General features: G+C 45.8%; 1 protein-coding gene across 1 annotated transcript in view; it reads right to left on the reverse strand.

The window, feature by feature from the left end:
* The window catches only part of MYO5A (myosin VA), a 937,291-nt gene that overhangs the window by 506,829 nt on the left and 404,526 nt on the right, over window positions 1-25,936 (reverse strand). Inside the window, exons 6-8 of the mRNA XM_069624847.1 lie at window positions 24,767-24,910; window positions 23,749-23,830; window positions 21,997-22,104 (exon numbers count right to left, since the gene is read on the reverse strand). Of these exons, the coding sequence (XP_069480948.1) occupies window positions 21,997-22,104; window positions 23,749-23,830; window positions 24,767-24,910 (334 nt within the window). The remainder of the gene's footprint in view (window positions 1-21,996; window positions 22,105-23,748; window positions 23,831-24,766; window positions 24,911-25,936) is intronic.

Raw genomic sequence — 25,936 nt, forward strand, 5'->3', positions numbered from 1 at the left:
CCAGTCAGACACAAAGCCTTGCGGAACATAAGCTGCAATCGCAAAAGAAATTCTGCAGCGGGTAAGGCAGGGAGGGAGCGATATGGAATACGTCGTCGGACCATCCCATCGAAAGAACGTTACCGGGTAAGAAAGTAACTTGTTCTTCGAGGGGATTGGGTCCTCCGACGTATTCCATATCTATGACAGACTCCCAAAGCAGTACCAGAGCAAGGAGGAGGGAAAGAATTTAGAATCAAAATTTAGAATTGCCAATCAAATAGCAGAAAAAAGGACCGCCTTGCCAAAGGCCAGATCCTGTCCCCGGATGGAATCGAGGGAATAGTGACGTACAAATGTATGTACAGAAGCCCAGGTGGCTGCATCACAGATGTTGCGAATAGGAACACCCCTCTGCAGGGCAGTAGATGCAGCCATACCCCTGGTAGAATGGGCCCGCAAGCCAGCCGGCGGGTCCTTACCCGCCAAGCGGTAACACTCCGAGATGGCCAAAATAATCCAGCGAGACAAAGTCTGTTTCGTCACAGCCTGTCCCAAACGCTTTCCAGCGTAACCAATAAAGAGTTGATCGTCCACTCTGACCCGGGACATGCGTGAAACATAAAAGCTTAAAGCTCTCCTAGGATCAGGCCTATGGAGCCTCTCCTCTTCCTTACCAGGATGCAGAGGAGGATAGAATGCCGGAAGAACAACCTTCTGGGCCAAATGAAATTCCGAAACCACCTTCGGAAGAAAAGAAGGACGAACTCTAAGGACAACCCTGTCCTTATGAAATACAGTGAAGGGTGGCTTAACTGAAAGTGCCTGAACTCACTCACTCTGCGAGCGGAAGTAACCGCAACCAGAAACACAGTGAATTAACAGCCTCAAAGGGCAAGAATGCAAAGGCTCAAACGGAGCACCCATAAGAACCTTAAGAACAAGGTTTAAATCCCAACCGGGCACCAGGAAAGGTGACGGAGGGAACACATTCGTGAGCCCTTTCAGAAACTGTGAAATTAAAGGGATTTTAAAGTAGGAACACTCTTCAGACGAGCACTTAAAGATGGACAGCGCCGCCAGGTAACCTTTAATGGTACCCACTTGCAAGCCCCTGTGGGCCAAAGAAAGTAAAAAGGACAGAACCATGGGGATGTCACTTGCAAAAGGATCCACATTCTGAACTCTGCACCAGTCGCAGAACTTACGCCAACGGTACAGAGACTTTGTTGCTGGCCTTCGGGCCGAGAGCAACACCTCCATCACGTCTTCAGGGAGGTCCCAATCCTTATACCTCAACCTTTCAGAAGCCAAGCGTGAAGGTTGAGGGATCTGACCTCTGGATGGAGAAGCTGACCCCCCTCCCGTGAGAGCAGATCATCTCGGTAGGGAAGACGACGTGGAGGGCAGATGGACAAGTCGAGAAGGTCCGGGTACCACGTCCTCCGAGTCCACGCCGGAGCAATGAGGATCATCCGGGAATCGAACTTCCGTAACCTCCGCAGCACTTGCGGGATAACGGGGACTGGAGGAAACGCGACAGCAGCGGGAATGACCACTCCACCACAAACGCGTCTCCCAAGGCTCCTTTTGGAGGGAATTCCCGTGAGCAGAACCTCTCGCACTTCCGGTTAACACTGGAGGCGAAGAGATCCACTTGAGGGGTCCCCCAAAGAGCAAAGATCTCCAGGAGAATCTCCTGAGCCAACTCCCACTCGTGAGAGATCGTGCTCTGCCTGCTCAGAGCGTCCGCCGTCACGTTTTCGTCTCCAGCCAGATGAACTGCCGAGATCGAAACTTCCTGCTGGATGGCCCAGAACTCGAGCTGCATCGCCTCCCTGCACAGAGGAAGTGACTCTGCCCCCCCCTTTTTGTTGAGGTAGTGCATGGCCACTGTGTTGTCCGTCAGGATCAGGACATTCTTTCCTCGCACAGTCGGCAGAAAAGCCTTCAGGGCTAGCCTGACGGCCCTCAGCTCCAACAGATTGATTTGGAGTCTGGACTTCGACGGAGACCAACGACCGCCGACTGTCAGCCCGTTGGCATGAGCTCCCCATCCCGTGAGGGATGCATCCGTCACAATAGTCACCTCCGGCCAGGGAAGCCAAAATGGAGCCCCCTTCATCAAGTTGCCTTCGACGGCCCACCAAAGAAGGTCCCAGGCGACAGAGGGCGGCACCTGAACCGGGTCCGACATCCAGCCGGAGGACTGCGACCGTTGCATCTTGAGTGCCCACTGCAAAGATCTCATCCGCAGGCGAGCCTCTGGCACCAGAAGAATGCAGGATGCCATGAGGCCGAGCAACCTCAAGAACTCGAACGCTGGGAGCGTCTGGGCATGCTGAAACTTGTGCACCATCTGCTGAATGTGAAGAGCCCTCACCTGGGGAGGAAAACACTGCCCCAGGGAAGTGTCGAGCACTGCTCCGATGTACTGGAGCCGCTGTGTTGGCGTCAAATGGGACTTCTTTAAATTGAGGGAGAAGCCCAGCCTGTGAAGGGAGTGGCAGGTGACGGACAGATGATCCAGGACTTGCTCAGGAGAGCTCCCCCTGATCAACCAATTGTCCAGGTAGGGGTAGACGTGAATCCCCCCTTGCCTGAGATGCGCTGCCACCACCACCATGAGCTTGGTGAAAACCCTCAGGTCGGAGGTCAATCCGAACGGCAGGACCAGAAACTGAAAGTGCGAGTCGCCAACCGCGAACCTCAGGTACTTCTTGTGCTTGGGATGAATCGGCACATGGAAGTAAGCATCCTTGAAGTCGAGAGACACCAACCAGTCCTGAAGCTGAAGGGCCTGGAGGACTTGAGAGAGTAACCATCTTGAACTTGTCCTTCCTGAGGAGTTTGTTCAAACCGCGCAAGTCCATGATGGGTCTCAATCCCCCGTCTTTCTTCGAAATCAAAAAATAAGGGGAATACCATCCCTTGTTCCTCTCCGCTACAGGCACCAGTTCTATGGCACCTTTCTCCAGCAAGGCTTGAATTTCCTGCGCAAGGAGCGGATCCCGACTCTGCAAAGAGAGGTTCCCTGGTGGATTGTCGCGAGGCCTGTGCCGAAAAGGAAGACAGTAGCCGTGGGTTATGATCTCCAGAACCCACACATCTGAAGTAATGGCACGCCACTCTACAAGATGCTGCGCCAGCCTTCCCCCAACCGGCGAACCATGGGACATGGCCTCATGACTGAGTGGTAGCGGCTGCGGCGTTACCTGAGGGCAAAGAGGCAACTGCCCGAGCGGCCTTGGCACCACGGGTACCCTGTCGTCCACCTCTGATACCCCTGCGTTGGCCTCTTTGACTGCCAGCTCCTCTCGCTTTACTGAAGGACGAGTAATAGCGAAAGGAACCACCCCTCCATTGCTGTCCCCTAGGACGAAAAGGCGGAGGTTGGTGAACTGCAGCGCCCAACGACTTCGCTGCAGCTTGAGGTCCGCAACCTCTCAAGGCTCTCGTCAGCCTTGCTGCCAAAAAGGTGTTCACCGTCAAAGGGCATGTTGAGGAGCTGGGACTGCACATCAGGAGCAAACCCTGACTTCCGCAACCACGCAAACCTGCGTATCACGGTGCTCGCCACCATGGACCTGCTGACGCATTCAGCCATGTCCAAACCCGACTGAACGGACTCACACATGGCATCCTTACCATCCTGGACCGTAGCAAGGAAACCATCCCGTTCGTCCCCTTCGGGAATATGTTCAGCCGCTAACGCAACACAGTTCCACAGAGTGTGTGTGAAACGAAACAAGGCACAAATGAAGTTGGCCGCCTGAAGCGCCAAACCACCAGAAGAAAACACTTTCTTCGCCCAGCCATCAAAACGTTTGTCGTCCCTATCAGGAGGGATGGTAGGGTACGACGCCTGCTTTGCCAGGGCCGTGGCCGCCTGCACCACCAAATTCTCCGGAGTGGGGTGCCTGATCAAGTAGCAGGGGTCGCCACTGGCTGGATGGTATTTTCGCGACAAGGACCTGCCCACCGCCGGGAGACTCTCCGAAGCAGTCCAAGTCGCTGCCACCCTTCTCTGTAGAACCATATGAAACGGCAGTACCGGGTCAGTTGGGAGACCAACATCAAGGATGTCCATGAGATCATCCTGCACAAACTCCCCTGGGGGAGCAGACCAACCCAAGTACTCGGAAACCCTAGCCATAAGGCGCCGGTACGAGGAATCGGCATGAGAGCCAGGCTCAGGCCTACAAAACTCCACCTCCGGAGAGGTGTCCGGTCCACTGGCATCATGCAGTGACGGCCTCAAATCGTCAAACTGACTATGGCCCGAGACAATTTCATCTGGAACCTGACTAGGAACCAGGCCATCAGAATCCTCATCCACCTCCGAAATATATTCCAGGTGGCGAAAAGAAGGCACCCGAGAGGGCTTGCTCTTAACCAGAGCCTTCCTAGGGGGTTCCCCCCGTGCCACGGGGTACCTCTGACACCCCGGCCTCGAAAGGCATTGAGGGCGTCGAGTGAATCGGCGCCGGCGTCGAGAGAACAGGCATCAGCGCCGAGAGGATTGGCGTCGACGTCAGATGCAGCGCCGCCAGCATCGATGGCGTCGACACAGTCCTCGAAGCCAGAGCTCCGAGCGTGTCCTTCGACGACCTCAGCGTCGAAGGCTTCGACGACTTCCTCGGAGCCGGAGCCTCGAGGAGCCTCTCGACGCCTCAGACGTCGATGTCTTCCTCGAAGACATCACAGGTGCACACGGTCTCGAACGTGTCGAGGACCGGGACCTGAAACGGGTACGTCGAGAACGAGTCCCCTTGTCCGAACGGGACCTCTCCTGTGACTCGTGCCGACCACTCTTGCGAGTGGTGTCTCACGACCTCTCACGACCGACCCCACTCGGGGGCGCAGACAGCTTAGTACCCTGCGACTCGAGAATCGCCAGCATTTTCTTCCCGAAGGAAGCCCATTCCTCCGGCATCGCACGGCTGGTGGGTAAGCGACGTGCCGGGCAGAGTCCTCAGAAGAGGACCTGGAAGACGACTGCTGTCGGCGCTTCCGAGAATGCCTCGAAGAGGCCGAGGAGTGGCGAGACCGACTCCTAGAAGGAGACCCACGAGACTTCCGACGATGACGCAGAGAGTCTCCTTTCGAATCATCCGTCGAAAGCCCCGCAGACTTCGACTTCCGGGGCTTGGACACCCGACCTACTGACAACTTCTTCTTACGTTCATGTAAAGCTTTGGACGTGAGAGACTGGCAGTCGATACAGTCATCCATGTCGTGGGCCTCCCCGAGGCACCAGAGGCAGGCGTCGTGCGAGTCCGTCACCGACATCTTGGACCCACACTCCCCGCACTTCTTGAAGCCCGGACGCGGTGTCGAAGACGAAGTAGAAGACATCTTCACACGAAGGAGATTCTCACAAAAACAAACAGGTTCGAAGAACCGAGAAGAACAGAACTCCAAAGAGTCGAGGCGTTAACCGAGATTCACGAAGCAACACGTTCGCGGAAAAAACGCAACTGAGGCTACGGGCGTCGTGCGCCCTACTTATCACATCGGATGACGTCGGAGGAGGTCCTCGACGACGGCGCATCGACGTCATCGACGCAGGACGCAGAAAAAAGTTTCCGAAGCAGCACAGCTGTGGTTATTACCTGTCATAGATATGGAATACGTCAGAGGACCCAATCCCCTCGAATGACTAGTTAGGAAACAAAGCTGTTAACTAGACGAGTAATCAATACTGAGCCCCGAGTTTCATTCGCCTGCCATCAAGAAACTACATACAGTAACATGTCAGCACATAGGCATATACACATCACTCCTTTCATTAAATAAGCAACCCTACAACTGGATCATGTATGGGAAACCTTAAGGACATCGGATTCTCAGCATCCAAAGGAATATATAGAAGGTAAAAGATACTACCCCATCGATTACTAGACAGCACTTCCTAAAAAAAAGCACTTTTTTATTGTGCACAGACATAAGGAACCCTTTTGTGCTCTCTTTACATGTTAAAGGGCTAGGTGGAGCAAGATCTTTATGCTAACTGGTCTTCCAAGTGTAGCTCTAACAGATATGTGAAGGAGGAGCACTTCTCAGAAACAAGCAGCAAGACTCGGTCGTTTCTCAAAGAATCAAGCTGGGTTAAATCTCTGTCTTCGGCTGGGGCCTCCCTCTGGAACAGCCTCCCTGCTACTCTGAAACTTGAGGAGAACCGTCTCCGGTTCCGGAAACACCTCAAGACCTCCCTCTTTGATTCTGCCTTCGCTCCTCCTCTCCCCTGCTGATCTGTTCTGCTTCGGCATCGCGCACCTGGTTACCCTCTGATTTCGGGCCCAGGTACTTGCTCACCCAGCCACGCACCCGCACTGCCTCCTGGCAACTCTTGCACTTGGGTCTGTATCTGTAACCTTACTGTCCCCCCATTTCTACACTTATCAGACTCCCCCTGTCTGTACGTTGAACCTAGCACTTGCCACGTGCTGGCTGCACTACCACTGTTTTTATTCCTTTTCTCAGCACTTTCCACTTCTTCCCCTCCCCCCGCACTTTCCCCCTTCCCTTTCCCCTGCACTTGTGCATTCCCAGTGTCACTGGGCCTAATAAGATTGTTGTTTTTGTACTCTCTTGTTCCCCTCCGTTGACTCGTTGCGCTTTGAAACACTTGTGTATGAGCGAGCTACAAATAAAATATCAACATCAATAAGAGGATTTGGCAACAGGAAAGGCCAAAGGGCTATAACCAAATATGGCATCACTAGATTTCCTAATTCGGTGAACATCAAACAATGCATACGTGAGTATCAGACAGACAACACAAAACTCACATATTGACTGAGAGGCACGGATATCCTACCATTAGCACATTTCCGAACAGCTACATTGCCTTCATAGATGTGAGATATTAGTGATAATGTGGCCCACACATATGGATCCCTCAGGATCTGGTGTATGCAGGACAACTCAGGATGTATAGGTTGGCGTAGGGATTGCAGCTTTACAAATAGGTGTACTTTTGCATTTTTCGCAGAGGATCTGGCAAAACAGTATGGTTTTTCCACTGCCACATCACTATCAAGTGCAAAGGAAACCACTCAGGAATGTGACAGATATTTAAAAATGTTTTTTATTCTGCATGCCGAAAGGGAATACATGCATATTTGCCAGACAGTTTCATGTTTAGATGCTCAGAATTACTTACTAAAAAGTAACGTAGAAAAGCAGAGATTTCTACTTTCTCCTTCTCGCGGCATTGGAACAAATTGAAGGGGCAGGTGCTTCCAGACACGTATTACCCAGTGTGTGGGGTCAGAAATTCATGTTTTTGGTCGAAGACTTTTATTAACATAATCGGGCTGGTAAAATGCCTCTCTGACCCTGCTCTAAGAGGAATTTCCCCTACCAAAAACCAAAAACTAAGGCTCTCTGCGTCAGGATGTCAGAAATCAAAACCGTCCTTGTGTCCAAACGTTCTATCCTGACCCTCACACTACAAACTAAATACTAAAGTGAGAAGGGAAATGTCTTAAACCTGGTGTTTCCAAAGGTGTTCATGAATGAAAACAAAACAGCTCCAACATAAATGTTCTCTCCTGGATTCTTCGATGGTATGCCAATGTTTCTTGGTCTAACAGTTCTTTTCATGGCCCATAACAATCCTGTTGGATACAAAGCTGCTTAGCCTCGCAAAAAGTTCCTTCTTTGTTCAACAAACACTTCCTTGGGAATATATATATATATATATATATATATATATATATATATATATATATATATATATATATATATATATATATATATATATATATTCGAAATTAGAATATATAAATTCAAAAATATACAAATTTGAAATCCCGCCCGATTGGTCAAGGGCACTTATTCCTGACCCAGCAACCAGATGCCAGCCGCATGAAGGGCACCGACTACGCATAAGAGATAACCCGGTCTGGCCCAGGAAGGCAGACTCCTGCCTAAAACATCTACCGCTAGATACCCCTGCACAGCCAGCAAAATCCTGCCCATCAAAGAAGCCTGTCCCGGCATTTTTCATCAGAACACCACTGCTCCCCAATGCCATTTACTAAAAGGTCTGAGCCATCTCGTTTCAAATGTTTCTGTGTTTAGTGCTAAATCGAATTTAGGCACTCCTTCCATCTGTGCAGCCATCTTGCTTTTTACAGTCTGTGCTTTGTACAATAATCTCCTCACTCGTTCTGCTGGATCTTGACTTCCAGCCATGCGGCGCTGTGAAGGACTTGTGCCTGCCACGTAACCTGTCACTATCCTTCCATACCTACCTGCTACTACCCGGCATGTAACATGTATACCTGATGTAGCCCCCCCATACCATGAGGCGTGGCTCTGCCAGATTACATACCTTTCGGATTTGACTGTTGCTCTCATGTATACCAGATGTGGCCCCCATATCATGTGGTGTGACTCTGCCAGATTAGATGCCATTCAGATTTGACTATTTGGTCTTATGTATGCTGGATGTAGCTCCCGACTCCATGAGGCGCGGCTATAGCTGTCTATGTATGCAATACCACTTGCTTGTGATTTTCCAATCTGAATTCGATTTATGAAGAATGGCTTTTGCACTTTCCGTAACCAGCGCCCTTATGCCTGAGGGTTTGGTGCACTGCTATAAATGCTAAAATAAAATAAGTACATATATACCAGTTTCTCTTTACTTTCAAAATTGCATACATCTTCTTTGGTTCGGTATATCGAGTTGTTTCAATGTTCGCTTCAAGTTTTCCCCAGACCTATATTCCATGCACTTATATATTGTTGGGGGTTGTGTTTATACTCTGCCCTTTTGACTCGCAGACAATCTTCTTATTGTTTCTGTCTCTACACCTTTACAATGCTCAAACTGTTTGGCGTGGTCGCCGAAATGCCCCACGGGTCCCCACTTTGCTTGGGCTGACTCACCGGCTGCGTGTGGCGTCTTTGGTCCTGTTCGTGCTGCTTCAACGTCTTCCCGGCTTCACTTATGGCTCTGCTATTGCACACTTGCTGTCCTTCAGGTCTGGGTGAGGGTAACGCTGCTTCTGCCAGCTCCCGAACACCCAAGAATCTTCCTGTAGTTCGTGGCATCTCCACAGCACACCCTGTTTGCGCAACATTACTTTCCTTCTATGCTGGTAAGCCCCATTGCTCGGCCACACCGGCTTATGCCTCCAGCTTCCATGCGCCTCAGAGGGAAATGCAACGTCTTCTCCTAAAAAGCTGCTCCAATAGTGGTTTCTATTTTTTAATGTCCCACGCACCGGTGCTTTCTGAAAACTAGCATGCTCAATGAGCTTGAGGGCTCCTTCTGCTCTGCATTATTTCCTACATTTTCGTCTCAGTCCTTAAATGGTTGTGGGAATTAGGAGTCCATTGATGTCAACTGATGCATAATACTTGGAGAATCTCTAAATGGTTCCATATGAAAAACCAGTTCTATATGAAGGGGAATTAGAACTGAAAAAGTTATTCTTAAAGTTTTTACGTTTTTAGATCATGGATGGGAGTTTGGCCTAAAGGATAGTGGGAAAAGATGTTTCTATTTTCCATGAAGGGGGAACATATGTATGGCAACAGGCCATAAGGGTATTGGGTATCACAGGGTCTTTTTCATGAGCAAATGGGGTGATACCAGGTCTCATCCAATGAAGCCATGTCATCTCCCCAGTGGTTGTCTCCTGATTAAAGGTGCAAACTGGAGTAAAGCTGTGAACCCCTCCTGATAATATTTGGGAAGAAGTTAATCTACATACTACCATTTTGAGCTCTTAACATCAATGTTGTGGATTTGGAGGCATGTTTAGGTCTTATTGCCTCCAGAGGTACCACATCCCTCCTGGGTGATATACATAAAATTATTCAGATTATGCCTGTATAGGACCCTATAATTATTGATGAATCTGTCATTGAGGTAGGGCCCTCATTATCTTAAGCACTCAGGGTAAAGCAATTACTTCTGAGGGTAGAGGGACATTACAAAACAATTCACATAAAGGCCATACTACGCAAACAATCGCTGTGGTACACTTGCATGTATCAGGAGGGAGAGACATTGTGGGTGGAAGGGAAAATAAGACAAAATAATCAAAAATTGTTGAAACTGAGGAACACCTCCTCCCGCAAGTGGATGTGTAATCTGACTATGCCTGAATCAATAAGATAAGTACAGAGATGGACCAAGGAGCAACCTAGAGCGCAGACTCCTCTGATAGAGGAAAGCCCTAATTAATGAAACCCTTTAATGCCAGCTGGGCCACAAACTCGCTGTATTAACTTGCTTCTTGCTCCAACGAAGTCCCCTATTGCAATCCAGAGTTGGACTTTGATTACCTCTCAGTGCACCTTTTGCGACAAAGGTAGTCAGAATCCTGCACACTCGACAATCTCTTTGCCTTCAAGATCTGCTTTCTCACCCTTTGATGCTAAGGTAGATGTAGGAATTCAAGCTTTGCCTAAAATGGTAACCTTTAATGAGGAATCCTCCATGAAAATCCCCCTAGGTCAGCCATCTGGTCTTATGCCCCCTGTTCTAAACCAGCCTTGTGTTTTGGAAAAGATCCTAAACTGCCCATTCCTGTTCTTAAGCTTGAGTGTTCTAATCCTGCCTTGTTCTTTTGGAGGGAGTCTTTATTGCCTACCCTACTACTATCTCGAAGAGTCATTGTGTGTCGGACACGGGGCCTAGGTATGTAGAACAAAATGTGATCCGAAAGAGGGAGGTGGAGGTACAAATGGATGGGCTTTGGGTTTCAGAAAGGGCGGAAAGTAATTCAGAAGCAGACCTTTTGTTTCACAAATGTAATAATCTGGTGCCCAAGACATCCAGGATGTCTGCAAATCTACCTCCCGGTGGAAGTCAAAACTTGAATTTGGGTGGCTTGCTTGATACATTTTACGTGTCCAAAGGTTGGGGACTGGATATTCCTTATTATTTCCCAAGATGGAAGGAAATTGTACAAAGCCCAATGTTGATGTACGTACAACCCATGCCCCTTTTTGGGATCATATCAATAAGTTGAAACCATAAATTGTCTAACAGGAAAGTAATGTAATAAACCTTACAGTATTTCTCTACAAGAAAAAAAAAAGTATGCCACATGGGGTTCGATGGGTCATATGTGGCCACCCTGAATACTAACACGTCTGTGTCAATGCCAAAACCTATACCCAATAGTATTCATCTTGATCAGAGTGAAAGGAATACATTAGTACTCTCCAGTCTACTGGGTGACAGCTTCCCAGTGTGTTTGAATCGCACCAATGTTTTGTCAATTTTTGCTGAAATTCCGACTTTTGCTGCATTATCTTCAGCAGATAGTGAAAGAGTGACTTTTCCACAAAAACAAAAACTGTACAGTCTTTGCTTTATTTTAGAACTAGATTGGTTATAGATTTGATTCTCACAGAAAGGGTATTTCTGAACAACATGGGCTTTTTGATAGCCCGGTGGTCTGATTGTGGACATACCACACAGGTGTCCCGGTTACACACGCCACCACGCCTATTGGTGGTCAATATTACAGTCACATGCAAAGAAATCAAGAGAGAACATCAAGAGACCCAATTCCCCTCCAGACACAAGGCGGGACAATGACGTAACTAAATCAACAGATCAATGTGCTTCTAACGAAGGGCTGAAGATACTTTCCTGGAACTTTAAGGGTAATGTATATTTGATGACAAACAGACACTCTGGTGCTACTGAGAAGATGTAACAGTCTGCTGATCCACAAAATGTGGCTAACATCTTTGTTAGTGTTGGACGGCTTTCAGGTTTTCTCCCAGCTAGCAAAATCAAGCTCTAGTGGCCTTATTACCGCCATACGAAGCGATTTTGGATTCGTTGCACATCAGATTGAGAATCTTCTGCATAGAATGTTGGTTGTGGTAACGGCACAGGTGTATCATTTCCATGCTCTACTGGTCAATGTCTATTGGCACAAAGGAGTGGGTGCATTAGAAGATTTCCTACGCATCATCATTGATTTTGTCCCCTCATGGCAGTCAAGTTGTGTTTCTAGACAAGTTATTTTGGTTGGTGATTTTAATGCCAACTGCCTCTTACCCGATCAGGACTGTTATCAGTGGGACATTTCCCCAGACCCTATAGACCTGAACTTTAAGTCTCAAGCTGGCTGGCAGTGGTGGTGCACCACTGCCACTTTAGGCTTGAAGTTATTAAATGGTCAGATTAGGGAGTGCAACCGCGATACATACACATGGTTTGGGGGTATCAGTAGATCTACTTTAGATTATATCTTTGTTTTATCAGTACATGTTTGAACTCTGTTCTGATTTCACTATTACAAAAATTACTTGGGAGTGATCATTGTATCTTAAGAGCCAATTTCACTCTTCCATTCTAAGCACGAGAGAAGCTACAGGGAGGGGACCCAATAACTACCGCAAGTAGAAATGCTTGTCAGTGGTCCCCACATAATTTAGAAATCATAGCCAAAGAATTCAAATCGGCAATGCGCCATACGACACTAGATTGGAAAATTGAGGTGTTTGATGTGGAACATTTTGATACATTAATTCAAGAATTGATGGGTGCTGTTTTGAGTAATCCTGGGCTGAAATTGCTCGAAACATCTCGGAAACATCCACATGCTTTCGATGATGAGTTAGTCTTTATGAAAGCAGATATAAGACGCACCATTAAAGAAATCAGGAGTTCTAACACTTCCATCACCTTGCAGATGGTTAGCTGCAAAGCTGTAAAACAAAATATAGGAACTATTGTAAATGTAGCTGCTCAACCCTAATACAGAGAGATGCTGAAATCATGCTTTAAGTCCTAATTAAAAAGAACATGGGACTTTTTGGTCTCCGATTAATGGGCAAGACAGCTCTCTTATCACCTCTCAGCTGAATGCTGTTGCTGAGCCCGTATGGGTCGACTTCTTTACAGCTCTATATACCGCAGGTAAATCTAAGCAACTGTTCACGTCAACTCAGATTGATAGCGGTGTGATTTCACACTCACCAATACAAGTAGAAGTGAATAGGGTGAAAGATCGGATTGCTCTCACCAAGTCCTCCAGAGCTGCCCGGCCCAACAGCCTCAATATAATAGCACCTTAAAGGAGGGCCCAGTTAATTGGGCCAACACTCTGGTTATACTTTTTAATAGTGTGATCACCTTGAACATAGTTCCAAAGTCAAAATCAATGCAGATGGCCCATGTTGGTCCTATGTTTAAGAGGGGCGAAATCGGATCCTAGAAATGATAGACCAATCTCTCAGTTATATGTGGACAGTAGGATCTCTGTGTCCCTCTTACTACAACATCTCGAAGCATGGGCCACTTCATCTAAGAGGCTCTGCAAATTTCAGATGGGCTTCCATAAAGCTCATTCCACAAATCTTAATGGTTTTGCTCTGAGGGCTATACAGGAATTAGCTTGGTCTAACCCTGCCGGCATTGTACGTATGTACGTATGTTGCTTCAGTCAATTTATCATCTGCATTTGACCGTGTTGACTGCACAAGATTATGGGGGAAGTTGGCTAGGTGGGGTGTGCCACATGACTTATATAAAATTAGTAATAGGTCTTCACGATAATTCTGGGATCCAGGTCAGCTTGAACAGAGATGGAGCTGTGTCCAGGCAAATCCCCACACCTTCTGGTCTTAGGCATGGATGTATCCTAGCCGCATGTCTTTTTAATCTTTAGGTTTCTGATCTAAATTATTATTTGAATCCGGCCACATGAAGTACACCAAAAGTGGGTAATGTGAAAGTGTCCTGGCTCAACTACAGGATGACTTTTTACTGTTTGACAACTCCCGCGTTGACTAAAAAGGTTACTATAAGCGTGTTCTTTTTTGCGAGTGATAGTGGTCTTCTGATTAACAAAAATTCTGGCTTTAACTAAAAGTAAGAAAAGAGCAGCTCAAATCTGGTCTTTTGAAGATGCTGTGATTAGCCCGTCAGCTTGTACGACTTATTTAGGTTTCTCAATATCTGGCAACCCGGGGTACTGCAATGTTAGACAAATTATCCTTCAAAAGACTATGCTGTTAAATCAACTATTAGTGGTAAATCAAAAATGTGGATGTTACTCTATTGTACCAACTATGACAATTCATGAAGGAAAGGTCATTCCGAAGATCACCTATGGGTTGGAACTATACTTTAACGCAGTGCCAAAATGGTTGGACTTGGTGGAAGCAAAAATCTGGAGGAGGGTCTTGGGAGTTCCAAACGCTGTTCCCCTTGCAGCTCTCTGACTTGAGCTAGGCCCGATATTCAGTTAGAGCACGCGTACAGTGGAAATGATTGTCCCCTGTATACAAAATTGTTTCTACCAGTCGCTGCCTCCTTGTATGAGGATATGGGCCTATGTAAGAATCAGGACCCCCGTGGTGGATCCTGTAATTACATAACGCAGCTCCGTAGATCATGTGAAAATCTATTGAAGAAATTAAACTTGGACACATAAAAGGGAAAACCAACAAAACTTAAGGTTAAACACCTCCGATATGATAAAGACTGGATTGAGACATTAGAGAAATTTCATAGCTACTCTTCCATGAGCCATCTTGTTCATGAACACAAAAAAAATGGGACACTATCGCCCTACTGGTCCAATTCCCTAATAATCTGTATAGATTGGTTTTGCTCAGATTTTGGTAGAATCTACTACCAACGGATGAAGTACTCGGTAAGAGAGGTTGGATTACATCAGCAGAATCATTATGTAGATTTCGTAAAACCAAATATAATGTGGAAACTTCTAGACACTTGATCTTGTATGGTCCTGCATTTATTCCATTGATGAGTTATCTGGGGAAATTGTTCCTTTCCATTGATTAGTGCAATGATGAACAGCTTTGGCGCATAGGTCTGTAAAGAGAAAAAACATCTAATGGCCTGGCAGTCGCAGCCTTTTTTTTAAATTGTTGAAGCAAAGCTAATGTCCCAATTACACCTTTTCTATTCAGCAAGTGTTTATGCACTTGAGTGTGAAAGTCCGTACTTCCGCAAAACATCGAGGTGCACAAACAAGGCTATGAAAGTTTGATTTGATATTCTTTTTTGCTTTTATGTGAATGTTTTAAATATGTAAACAATGGGGTAATGTTGATTAGTTTTCATTTTTTTAGAGTTGTAAAGGTTTTTTAAACCATGTACAAAAAGGAGTTGGATGGTCTGGGCAACAACCCGGAACTTCCCTCAGAGGCCTGATGATTGGAGACAGGGGCTTTTGCGAGCCACTGAAGAGTCAAACTCCCTGTTCACACCCGAATTCATCGAAGTTAAAATCGCTTGCAGTCTATATCCTCCTACTGGTCAGGCAAAGGCAACTCCAAATGAGACACCTACTGTCATTATGTTTTTTTTATATTTCTCAAGCACTAGTCCAGATAAGTCATGCACAATGATATTGTTTGCCTTTAGGGACTGTGTTTCCATGACTTTAGAGGCAAGGGCTGGTCCCTTCATTCCTGCCCTAATCCATGATTCAATGTGCGCCCGAGTTTCTGGAAGTACGGAACCCCCTTCCACCGCTCCCCGAGTAGAGGGTCCCTTGTCATCTTTACCAACTGTGCCTACATTATCATCCATATTATATGGAGGCGGAAGAGGTTGTTTAGTCAATAAATGTTCCAACAAGAGGTCTTCCTCAATACTCTGAGGGTGCAGAAGCCTCTGTCTGCGGCCTATGGACAATATAAGCCTTTTTCTCCGTCATCCTGTTCCCAGTCTTGTTAACTTCTGTTGATAATATACTCTAGCCTCATCTGTTTCTGACTTTGGAATCCTTTTTCTTTTAGCTGTGCTTCCTTCATTGCTGTCTCCCTAGCGTAATCTTCCCATTTATTGTAGGTTTCCCACTGAAGTGATCTGATTTCATTTGGTCCCTTTGCTGACAACCTTTCCATGAAGTATCCTAATTTTTCTAAGTCAAAAGGGATTGTCAGCAGTATATTGGTGACATTCTTTCAAAAAATCATACCACCCCCAGTCCTTTTTTTACCATTAATTCCCATCCCGGGGAACCTTCTGGGGGAGTCGGAACATGCTGTTCAAGTGCATTTAAACGTTTTCTAGACCGAAAATCTTTGGCGCTTGCATTCCCCATGATTCACGAGCTTGTGATCACAAGGTTGAAATATGCCTAGGTCCCCAAAAACTAAAGAAAAATATAGCATGTATTCATACAATTTTTCAATCAGCATCAATCTCACTGGTTATTTCTAGTTTCTCCCTTCTTTTCAATCAGTCCAGTCTGTGCCTGTGTCTCTAAAGCAAAATTCTGTTCCAGGAGAGGACCTGTGTCGGGGTAAATCGACATGTCAGGAAATCTTGCGAGGACAAACTTAAGATCGTGGCTGCAGGAAAACAAAGTCCAAATAGTGCAATGTGCTCCATGGTCGTTCGTCAGCGGTCACCGTTTCTCAACTGCGGTAGACGGTCTGTCTGGATTTACTGCAGACGAGGTCCCAACTGTGTCGCCATTTGCTAAAAGGTGCAAATTGGATTAAGGCTGGGAGCCCCTCTCGCCCTGAATATAAAACCAAGAATGAGACACCTTTACCTTAGCCCGAGGTCAGTGGGGAGTGACACCATTATATAGTATTTGTGCATGCTATTTTGACCGTAAGCGATTTCCTAGCTTGAGAGCAGTGCCTGCAACTTAAGACACAGAGGTTGTTTGGGTTGTAAATTTGTGGACCACAGCAAAACTGTTGTGTGACATTTTAACAGAGAAATAACTGATGTTCATTTAATGTATTCTTCCACACTTCTACTATGTGATTCTCCCTCATATTACCAACCCCAGGGTCAGACTCGGGTAGCTGCTGCCATCCACTGGTCACATGGGAGGAGGTTACCGAAAGGTACTCTGTGATTACTCCAGTGATGTCAGTCAAGTACTTTTGCACAAACTATCAGTCTCTTCTTTGACCTTTAACTTTTTCAAGAGCATGTGGTGTGCACATGTTTATGTGTATGTATTATAGAGTGCGAGGTGTGGCTGTAAAGTTAAGATTACAATGGAGATTACACAGGACCATTTTTTTAAAGAATGCTTTTCCCCTATAACATTTGAAGCGATTGGTGAATCTTCCCTGAATGTGGCAAGCACCTGATCTTGCCCAATATGATTAATCTTGCCAAATCTGGTGAAAAAGAATGCGCAGGTTCAAATGTCATGCGAAGTAGCATTTTTTTAAGTTGCCGAGAATGGGGATCGCCATAGGGAAAATGATTTTTTTTTTTATACAAGCCTAGCACAATTTATATCCTGAAAAATCAAAAATTGATTTAGATTCATAAAAATGTTCAAAAAATGATAAGACATATACCTTCAAACATATAGGACTGCCACGTTAATTTCATAATTACCTCATTGGTATAAAGTATAAATCCAAATAAAATTACTATCACCCATCACACCCGTAAAAAGCCAATAATGTCAGAGTTTCTAAATGTCCATTGACAAACAAGTGGTCAGTTTCAAATCTCCTATTATATTGTATATGTAATTATCACTTCCAAAATACCCTAATATACACTCATGCAGTAACCGAAAAAACAATAGAAGTCACAGGAAAAAAAACATTAAAAAAAATACAAAAGGTTAAAGTAGCTATCTAAAAAGTAAAGCCTTGGAAGAATGGAAACACCAATGCTAAAGTTACTATAAACGGTCAACGGCAATGATGAAATGTAAACTAAAAGATCTTTAAAAGGTTTATTAATGCAATTGGGAACATCATTTTGAAAAAGTCAAGGCTACTATCAAATAATAAGTAAAGTCTACAAACGTGGGAAATATCACTGAGGTTTTAACACATAAATCTAGCTAACTTAAACACAAACTAAATTAAAAACATTCATAGAACCTTGACCCACCCTTGCAAATAACTACACAAATAGCATAATATAACAATAGCTTTACAACACAACAAATAATAAACCTGCAATACATTTGGAAAACAAATCACATTACAATGTAACTAAGTGTAAATAATACAAACTATTTTAAATTACTTTAAAACATACACCTGCAATCACACCTTATAATAAAATAACCCCAAAACATACAATCACAAATAATATTAAATTACTTCAACACAAACCCAAAATTACTAAAACGAGTAGCCCACAACATCATATAGTCTTGATGCCATCTTCATAACACTTTTCCCAACAAACCGCAAGTAAAATTCACAGTTTAAGAACAAACAAGCACACAGGCAACAGCAATATACAACCAAAACACTATAAACTCATGAACACATTCACAGCAATCCACAAATAGGGGTTGAGAGTTAAGGTTTCAACAATGTTGGTTTAAATTTCATCTTTATTATATGTCCGTTTTAATGTCCATGTTACCTTTATATTTATTAATATGTTACACCTTAACATTGATATTTCCAAGGTGTTTATACTTTACTTTTTAAAGTGTGAAGTGTCATGGGAACCAGAGCTTGTTCCTCACCCTCACCAGACACTAGAGGGGAAGCGCCAGAGTGAAGCATGCCCCACTGAAAAAAGACACTACTGCCCCCACACCCTGCATCCACTTTGGGAGTTACACTATGTAATGGGGGAAGGGAGGAGGAAGAGTTGATTCCTGGCTGCCTTGATGGACTACAACAACCAGAATTCACTGCAGCAACAACTTTTAATTTAACCACTAACACTTGAATTGATTGCCTCCCTGATGCATTTGAGAGGCTTGGAAGCGCTTGGAGGAGAACATCGCCTGGACTGCAAGGCTAAAATATGAGAAACCAGAGTGAGCCCCCCGATCCCCACCTTATGTGCAGAAAATATATATAGTTTAAGTGAGTTAACTATATTTAGACCGGCAGTCTAAAGTTCTAGCTTTGAGGAAACCTATAGATTCACAAATTCACAAAGGAACAATTGATAGCTCACAAGATATCAAGCCCACTCTTCTATATGTTGCCGTTTGTGTATTTTTTATATAAATCACTTGCGGAGAATACACAGTTTCGATGTTTCTATTATTTGTGGCCTACTTTGGCAAGCGAATTTTTAAACCGGCAGTTCAATTACATACACTAGTTTCGCTGGGCCAAAACCAGAAAACAAATAGTCTGCTTGCAGCCGGTTGAAAATCCTCCTGGCTTGCTACCAGTCTTCCCCAATCTGTGGGGTCATACCTCAATCACATTGAAGCTGCCCAAGCACTTACCTTATCATTATCAACTGATGGACTGATGACTTCTGCTGCCAACCCCCCTCCCTCCTTCTCTGCCTTTCCCCTTTTCTCTGCAGACAAGGTTTCTAGACAAGTCCGATCTATGAAAGTCTTGGCGAAACAGGTTCACCCCTGTTCCTCTAAAACTATCAAGGACCACATTGACTCCCTGGTTCCTGCCCTGGCTGATTTCTGCAATCACTCCTTCGCCACTGGAGTCTTCCTATCCCCCCTAAAGCACTCCCTTGTGCACCATCTTCTTAGGAAACCCTCTGCCGAACCCTCATGCCCGGCTAACTATCACCAATCTCCATCACTCCCTTCCTGGGCAAGCTCCTGGAGGAAATGTCAATCTCCCAGCTTCATCTCCACACTGAGTCTGTTGGTTGTCTTCATGACCATCAGTCTGGCTTCAGAGCTGCCAGAAGCACGGAAACTGCTCTCCTGAACATCCGTGAAGACCTGCTCGCCAACCTTGACTCTAACACCCTGTGCGTCCTCATCTTGCTTGATCTCTCTTCTGCCTTTGACACTGTCAACCGTGCCATCCTGCTCAACCGTCTCCGTGATAACCTGGGTATCACGGTCAGGCTTTGGCGTGGCTAACTTCTTTCCTCTCCGACCGACCCTCCCATGTCCAACTCCGATATCTTTTTCTCTACCTGTGGTGTCCCCCAGGGATCTAACCTCTCTCCCTGGCTGTTCAACCAATACCTGGTACTCCTTGCCCACCGCATCGCTGCTCTCTGACCCAATTTTCAGTGCTATGCGGATGATACTCAGCTCATTTTCAGGCTGCCCTCGGCCTCCTCTCCTTCCCTCATCTCTGTCTGCTATCCAGGAGTGGTGTGCCGCCAATGACCTCTGCCTTAATGCCAGTAAGACTGAGATTCTACTAGGCACATCCATTCCCTCCTTCCCTGCATCTCTCTGGACAGCCTCGCTTGGCCCTCTTCCTGCTACCACCTGCAAGGCTAAAAACCTTGGGGTCATCTTCGACTCCACACGCTCCTTCTCTCCTCACATCTGACGTCTCCAAGAACTCACACTACCAGCTGCACCTCCTAGGGCGTGTTCTTCCTTTCCTCTCCTTCCCCTAGAAGCTCACCGTCTCCAGAGCCCTGGTTCTCTCTAGGCTGGACTATTGTAACAGCCTCGATCTAAATCTGGCTGCCTCTACTCTCCGCCCTCTGCAATTTATCCAGAACAGGACTGCAAGACTTGTCCTTGGCCTCAAGCCCAGGGATCGTATCGCTCCAGGACTGAAATCTCTGCACTGGCTCCCGGTGGCTGCGAGGATTAAATTCAAAACCCTCTGCATTGTCCACAAGGCCTTCTGGGGCCTGGGGGCCGCAATACCTTCAACTCTCTCTTCCTAAATATCTTCCTTCTTGAGCTCTTCGCTCATCCACCTCCAACTCCCTCAGGGTCAGTCGCTTCTCCAAGCAACGAGCTGGTGGTAGATCTCTCTCTCTTTCTTCGGCTGGGGCCTCCTTCTGGAACAGCCTTCCTGCCTCCCTGAAACTTGAGAACCATCTCCGGTTCCGGAAGCACCTCAAAACCTTCCTCTTTGCTGGTTACCTGGCAACCCTTTCTGATCTCGGACCCAGGCCCCGCCAGTTGCACACCAGTTGCACACCTGCACTGCCTCCCTGGCAACCCCTGCACCTGGGGACTGTTGTCTGTATTCCCTACAGTCCCGCTACCAGCACTTATGTCTGCACTTACCTTGCACTTGCCACCAACTGGCCGTTTTTATGTATCTTATTTATTCTACTATCCCATGTACTGCACTTTCCCCTCTCCCTTCCCCCACACACGTTTCCCTTTCTCCCTTCCCATGCACGATCTGAATGACACCTGGCCTAGTAAGATCGTTGTCTGGTTTCCCTTTGTCCCCCCTCCCTTGCCTCGTCGGGCCTTGAAACACTTCTCTATAGGCGCGTTATAAATGCCATATCATATCATAAAGCACGGGGCAGCCCATGAAATCGCGAAGCTCCAGTCTCTCTTATCAGTGGTAGTAACTAAAATGCTGGGATGGAAGAGCAGGATAGCGCCTAGTTTTTTTCTTGCTGAAGCCAGTGAAAGCCTTACATCTGTAGGATAAACTTCCAGGAAGAGCTTTTTGTCTGGAATGTATTAACTCTCAAAATAAGAAATAAGAAATTCTCTGTGGCACAAAGCCTATCCTTCTAATCTGTAAACTCTAAAGTTAGGGTTTTAGTTGCACAGAAAATAGACTAGGTCACACTATGCACACCGTAAGCGCCTCACTTGCACAAGTGCACATCGAATTTGAGCTTGCACATTTACATGTTTTCAAACATGGAAACTGAATCTTCGGGAGCCATCGTAATGGGCCCATTAAATCTGATTAGGACTGTTTGCATGTGTAAGCCCTGCCCTCACGATGGATCACTCTTGCATAGGTGTGGATAATCATACACGTATTCAAGCCTAAGGCAATATCAACAGGTTAACACATACATGCCCGATCTAGTACTTTGCATGTGGCCTTAGCTGTCTTACAAACACATGTTGGCCATTGACCAAGAGTTTCACATCATTATGGCTAACACAGCTGTACTGCGCAGTGTTCACATGCCAGAAAACACAGCACAAGAATATTCAAAAAGCAAACCTTCTGCTCTCTTGGTGCCACTCTTTGCAGTGAATGCGGAAACAAAAACGCCACATAGACTTGTAAAAACAGAATTGCAAAACTCAGCAGTTCAAAGGGGTCCCCTTATGGATTACTTTAAGCAACTCCTGTTTGTCCTGATCTAGGACTCGGCTGCACGTGCAAATAGAAGGGCCAATGAAAGAAGAAAACGACTGTTACCTAACAATGTACAGGCTTGCCTGGTATTCACCATTTCTTTAGCATCATCAACTCCATCAATCAGTGGATTTCCTCCTTGGCTGGTGTAGCGAAAATGATTGGCATGGCCTGCAAGAAAAATGCAGAATTAAACAGCACAAAGAATTCCCATGTGGCACTGAGAGCATCAGGGTGCCTTCGCGTTCAGATTCTGGGTCATGAGGCCTGCTAAATCTCCTCTGGACAGGTTTCCAGGCACCCTAGATTAATCACTGCACTCTAGTTCATGGTTCCCAACTAAATGCAAAGGCTGAACAAGTTCATAGGCAAGGGGGCCCTTGCAATGTGCGCCAACTTTAGCACTTGCACTAGGTTGAGTCTCCTGAACGCAATTTTCTATGTTTGCAAGGAGGAGTGCAAAAGTAAAAACTTTAAACTAGGTGAAATCGCCTTTACTCTCTACACGCTCCATTGTGTAGAAATGTAAATGCTACCAACCAATTACGCTTTGCAGACATGGTTTACCAAGGGATTCCCATGGAATCCGGCTGCGTTTTAGCAGATGGTAATTCGAAGAGGGGTTCCATAGGAATCTATTCGGTTTATGACTGTATAAACATCTCATGCAGGCCTAAATTGTTGTGGTCTACCAAGACAGAGGATGCAATCTCTTCTTCGTGATCCTGCGCTTTGAAACCGAGAATCAAGGCGTAAAAGCTTAAGCATTGTTTTTTGCGCTCCAGCCTGCATTAACATGTTAACCACAATGTTGTGGTTTTATTACATGTTTCTATATCTTTTGCAATTGCATTTTTACATAGACTTAACTAGCTAGAAAATCCAATTAAACAAAGGCGATTGTTCTCGTTTTAGTCCCCATCAGGGATTGAAAGTCCAATAATAGGTATGTGCGTGATACATGAACCTGCGTCTCTATGCCTGAAATCTAAGGGTTGTGGTGCATGCATGCTTCCCTGCCCAGCGTTGCAATATAGATCATGCAAGAATGGCCCCACACTCTACAGAGCACACAGGTGATCTCAATGGAGACAACCACTGGGCAAGATACCGTGTGAAACAAAGCGCTAGGTCAGCATTGGAACCCTTCTAGGGATTCTGGTATTCTATTTAGCGCTCATATACTAAGAGCCAATGGAAAGTGCTGCTACCACATCGCCTATCCAGAATCCCCATTTAAAGCTATTAAACATGAAGTTAAGTATGCCATCTGGTTCTACTTGCAGATGGCCCTGCCTGTTTAAGAAGTCTGAGCTTAAGTTGCATTAGTGAGCAAGTGGCAGTGTGAGGCACATGTCCTGTGTTGGCATGTCCAGCACTTGGCCCGTGGCTACAATATAAGGAAGTAGGCATGTTTAGGACACTTGCGTACGCTGTGGTTCACCTTCACACTATGCGGCACAGACTAACACTTTAAAGCGCTTTGGTTTCTTGTGGCGCACATGGCAAGTGCTGGAAGGTTACACTAGCATTCCTTTGTGAATCCCATTTTATTTGAAAGATGCAATGATTTCTTACTTACTCCAAAGCATGTTTCAGGTTGTGATCTAAAACAAACCCAGAATACATTCAAGACCGGTTTCATGAGATGCAGGGCTCGCAACCCCTCCCGCCCCCCCGCTCGCCCTCCCCCAACTGTCCGGTGCTCCGTGCATCCACAATTTTAATGCATCGGGCTCAAGAGCTTGTAGATATTTTGTAAATGCAGATTTTGCAACAGAGAATCATGCTTTAATTTCCCCCAGAAAACCATACCTAAGCGAAGCATTTTGAACTCTGGTAAGGCAGCAGAGGCACAAAGTTGATAAAAGATATGATAATTTCTCTCTTCTTCGGCCTTAAACAGAAAGAAAAAAAATATGTGTAAGCATTTGTAAACGGGTGGAAAATTGCTACAAGTCTAAGTTGTTTGTATTAGGAGCACGAAGTGAGAACAAGCTTTTCATTCTAATACGTTAACCTTAGAGAAATAATGTTACTACTGTCCAGCACGCACAGAATCACCCATGGAGACGGTCGAGTTTGGCGTTTCCTAGTAGTACAGAGCACAAAGCAGTAGGTAGCAGAAGCTAAAAAGAACTTGGGACTCGGAAGGAAGGAAGGAAGGAAGGAAGGAAGGAAGGAAGGAAGGAAGGAAGGAAGGAAGGAAGGAAGGAAGGAAGGAAGGAAGGAAGGAAGGAAGGAAGGAAGGAAGGAAGGAAGGAAGGAAGGAAGGAAGGAAGGAAGGAAGGAAGGAAGGAAGGAAGGAAGGAAGGAAGGAAGGAAGGAAGGAAGGAAGGAAGGAAGGAAGGAAGGAAGGAAGGAAGGATATGATAGGGTCTTCTACCACAGAATAGGAAGCCCCAGTGACGTGGGACAGAGCAGGACGGGTTGAAGGGGGGCATTTAAACAAAAAAAGCAAGGGCGCTAAGGATTTGCAAATAAGAGCTGGTGCGAAAGTGAACTTTGTGGGGCCAATCAGGCAGAGACAGAGGCAAAGCGGAAAATTGACACACAGGCAAAAAACAGACAGTGCAAGGGGAGCATCTGGTAAAGGTGGGAATCTGAAAGAAACAGTGGACGTGAGGGTCTCCCGTATGCAACAGAAAAGCTTCAATGAAGAGAGCATAACAATTCTGCAAAGAATAAAAGAGGGGATGAAATGCATACAAAGACAGCAGTGTGGTGGAAAATGCCAGTACTGATCATGTTAAAGCATATATGTGACTGGTTGATCACGGGGGTATACCCACTTTTTGCTGGCACAGACAGGATACCTTACACTCTTGCATACCTGAAAGACTACCCTGGATTTCTCTAAAAGGTAGGTTCGCATGTGAGCACCAATTATCCGGTACCTCCTTTCAAAGCCAATTTCAATATACTTCCCAAAGCGGCTGCTGTTGTCATTCCGCGTGGTTTTGGCATTACCTATAGACTGTGAAGGAAACAAAAGGCAAGTTTTAATAGCCATGCCGGTTGCATGGATTTAAACCTACACCACAGTATGTTAATGTTAAAGGATATTTGTACCGCGTACTATCACCACCGGAGCGGTCCCCTGGCGCTCTGGCGGATCTGAAAAGGAAAGGGGTAGGGGGTTGAGTTCGTGGGGATGAACGGGAAAAGTGCAAGAGAAAGTGATGTGCTGTGCTGTTGGCAGCTTCAATTCGGTTAACACTGTTCGCTGAGCTTGGGGGCGCTTTCCGGTGTGGTTTGTTTTGTTGTTGCAGTGTAGTGAAGTTTGTGCGGTTTGTTGTGCTTAAGGGGTGTGGTTGTGTTTGGTTCAAGTTTGAGAGGTTAATAGAGCAGGGTGAAGTTGTTTGTGGATTGGTTATTGGCCTCGCTATCTCAAAGTGATATGAATTTCCACGTTCTTTCTAGATGACACACGCCAATATTCACAATTAAATCCACATGTGGCACAGGCCCACCTTCAAATCCTGTCTAGACGCGAAGCAAGCCAGCATTCACAGTTCTATCCAAATGTGGCATTGGTAATATTCCCAATGTAGTCTAGATGTGGCAATGGCCGACATTCACAATCCTGTCTAGATGTGCCACAGGCCAGTGTTCACAACTGGCATTTGCTAACATTCACAATTCTATCCAAGGGTGTAGTTGCTAACATTTACAATCCTATCTAGATGTGACGTAGGCTAATGTTCACAGTTCTAACTAAATGTGGCATTTGTTATTTACAATTCTGTGTTGGTCCGGCGCAGGGTAATGTTCACAATTCTATATAAATGATTGGCAATTCATAACATTCACAATTCTATCTAAGTGTGGCATTCTCAAACATTCACAATGCTATGTAAATGTGACACATGCTAATATTCGCAGTTCTAAGTTCTAAGTGTGGCAATTGCTAACATTCATAATACTATCTAAGTGGGCACTTGATAACATTTACAATCCTATATAGAAGCGATGCAGGATATTTTTCACAATTCTAGCTAAA

The sequence above is a fragment of the Ambystoma mexicanum genome, chromosome 11 (assembly GCF_040938575.1).
Source record: "Ambystoma mexicanum isolate Mex_15411 chromosome 11, UKY_AmexF1_1, whole genome shotgun sequence".
NCBI lineage: Eukaryota > Metazoa > Chordata > Amphibia > Caudata > Ambystomatidae > Ambystoma > Ambystoma mexicanum.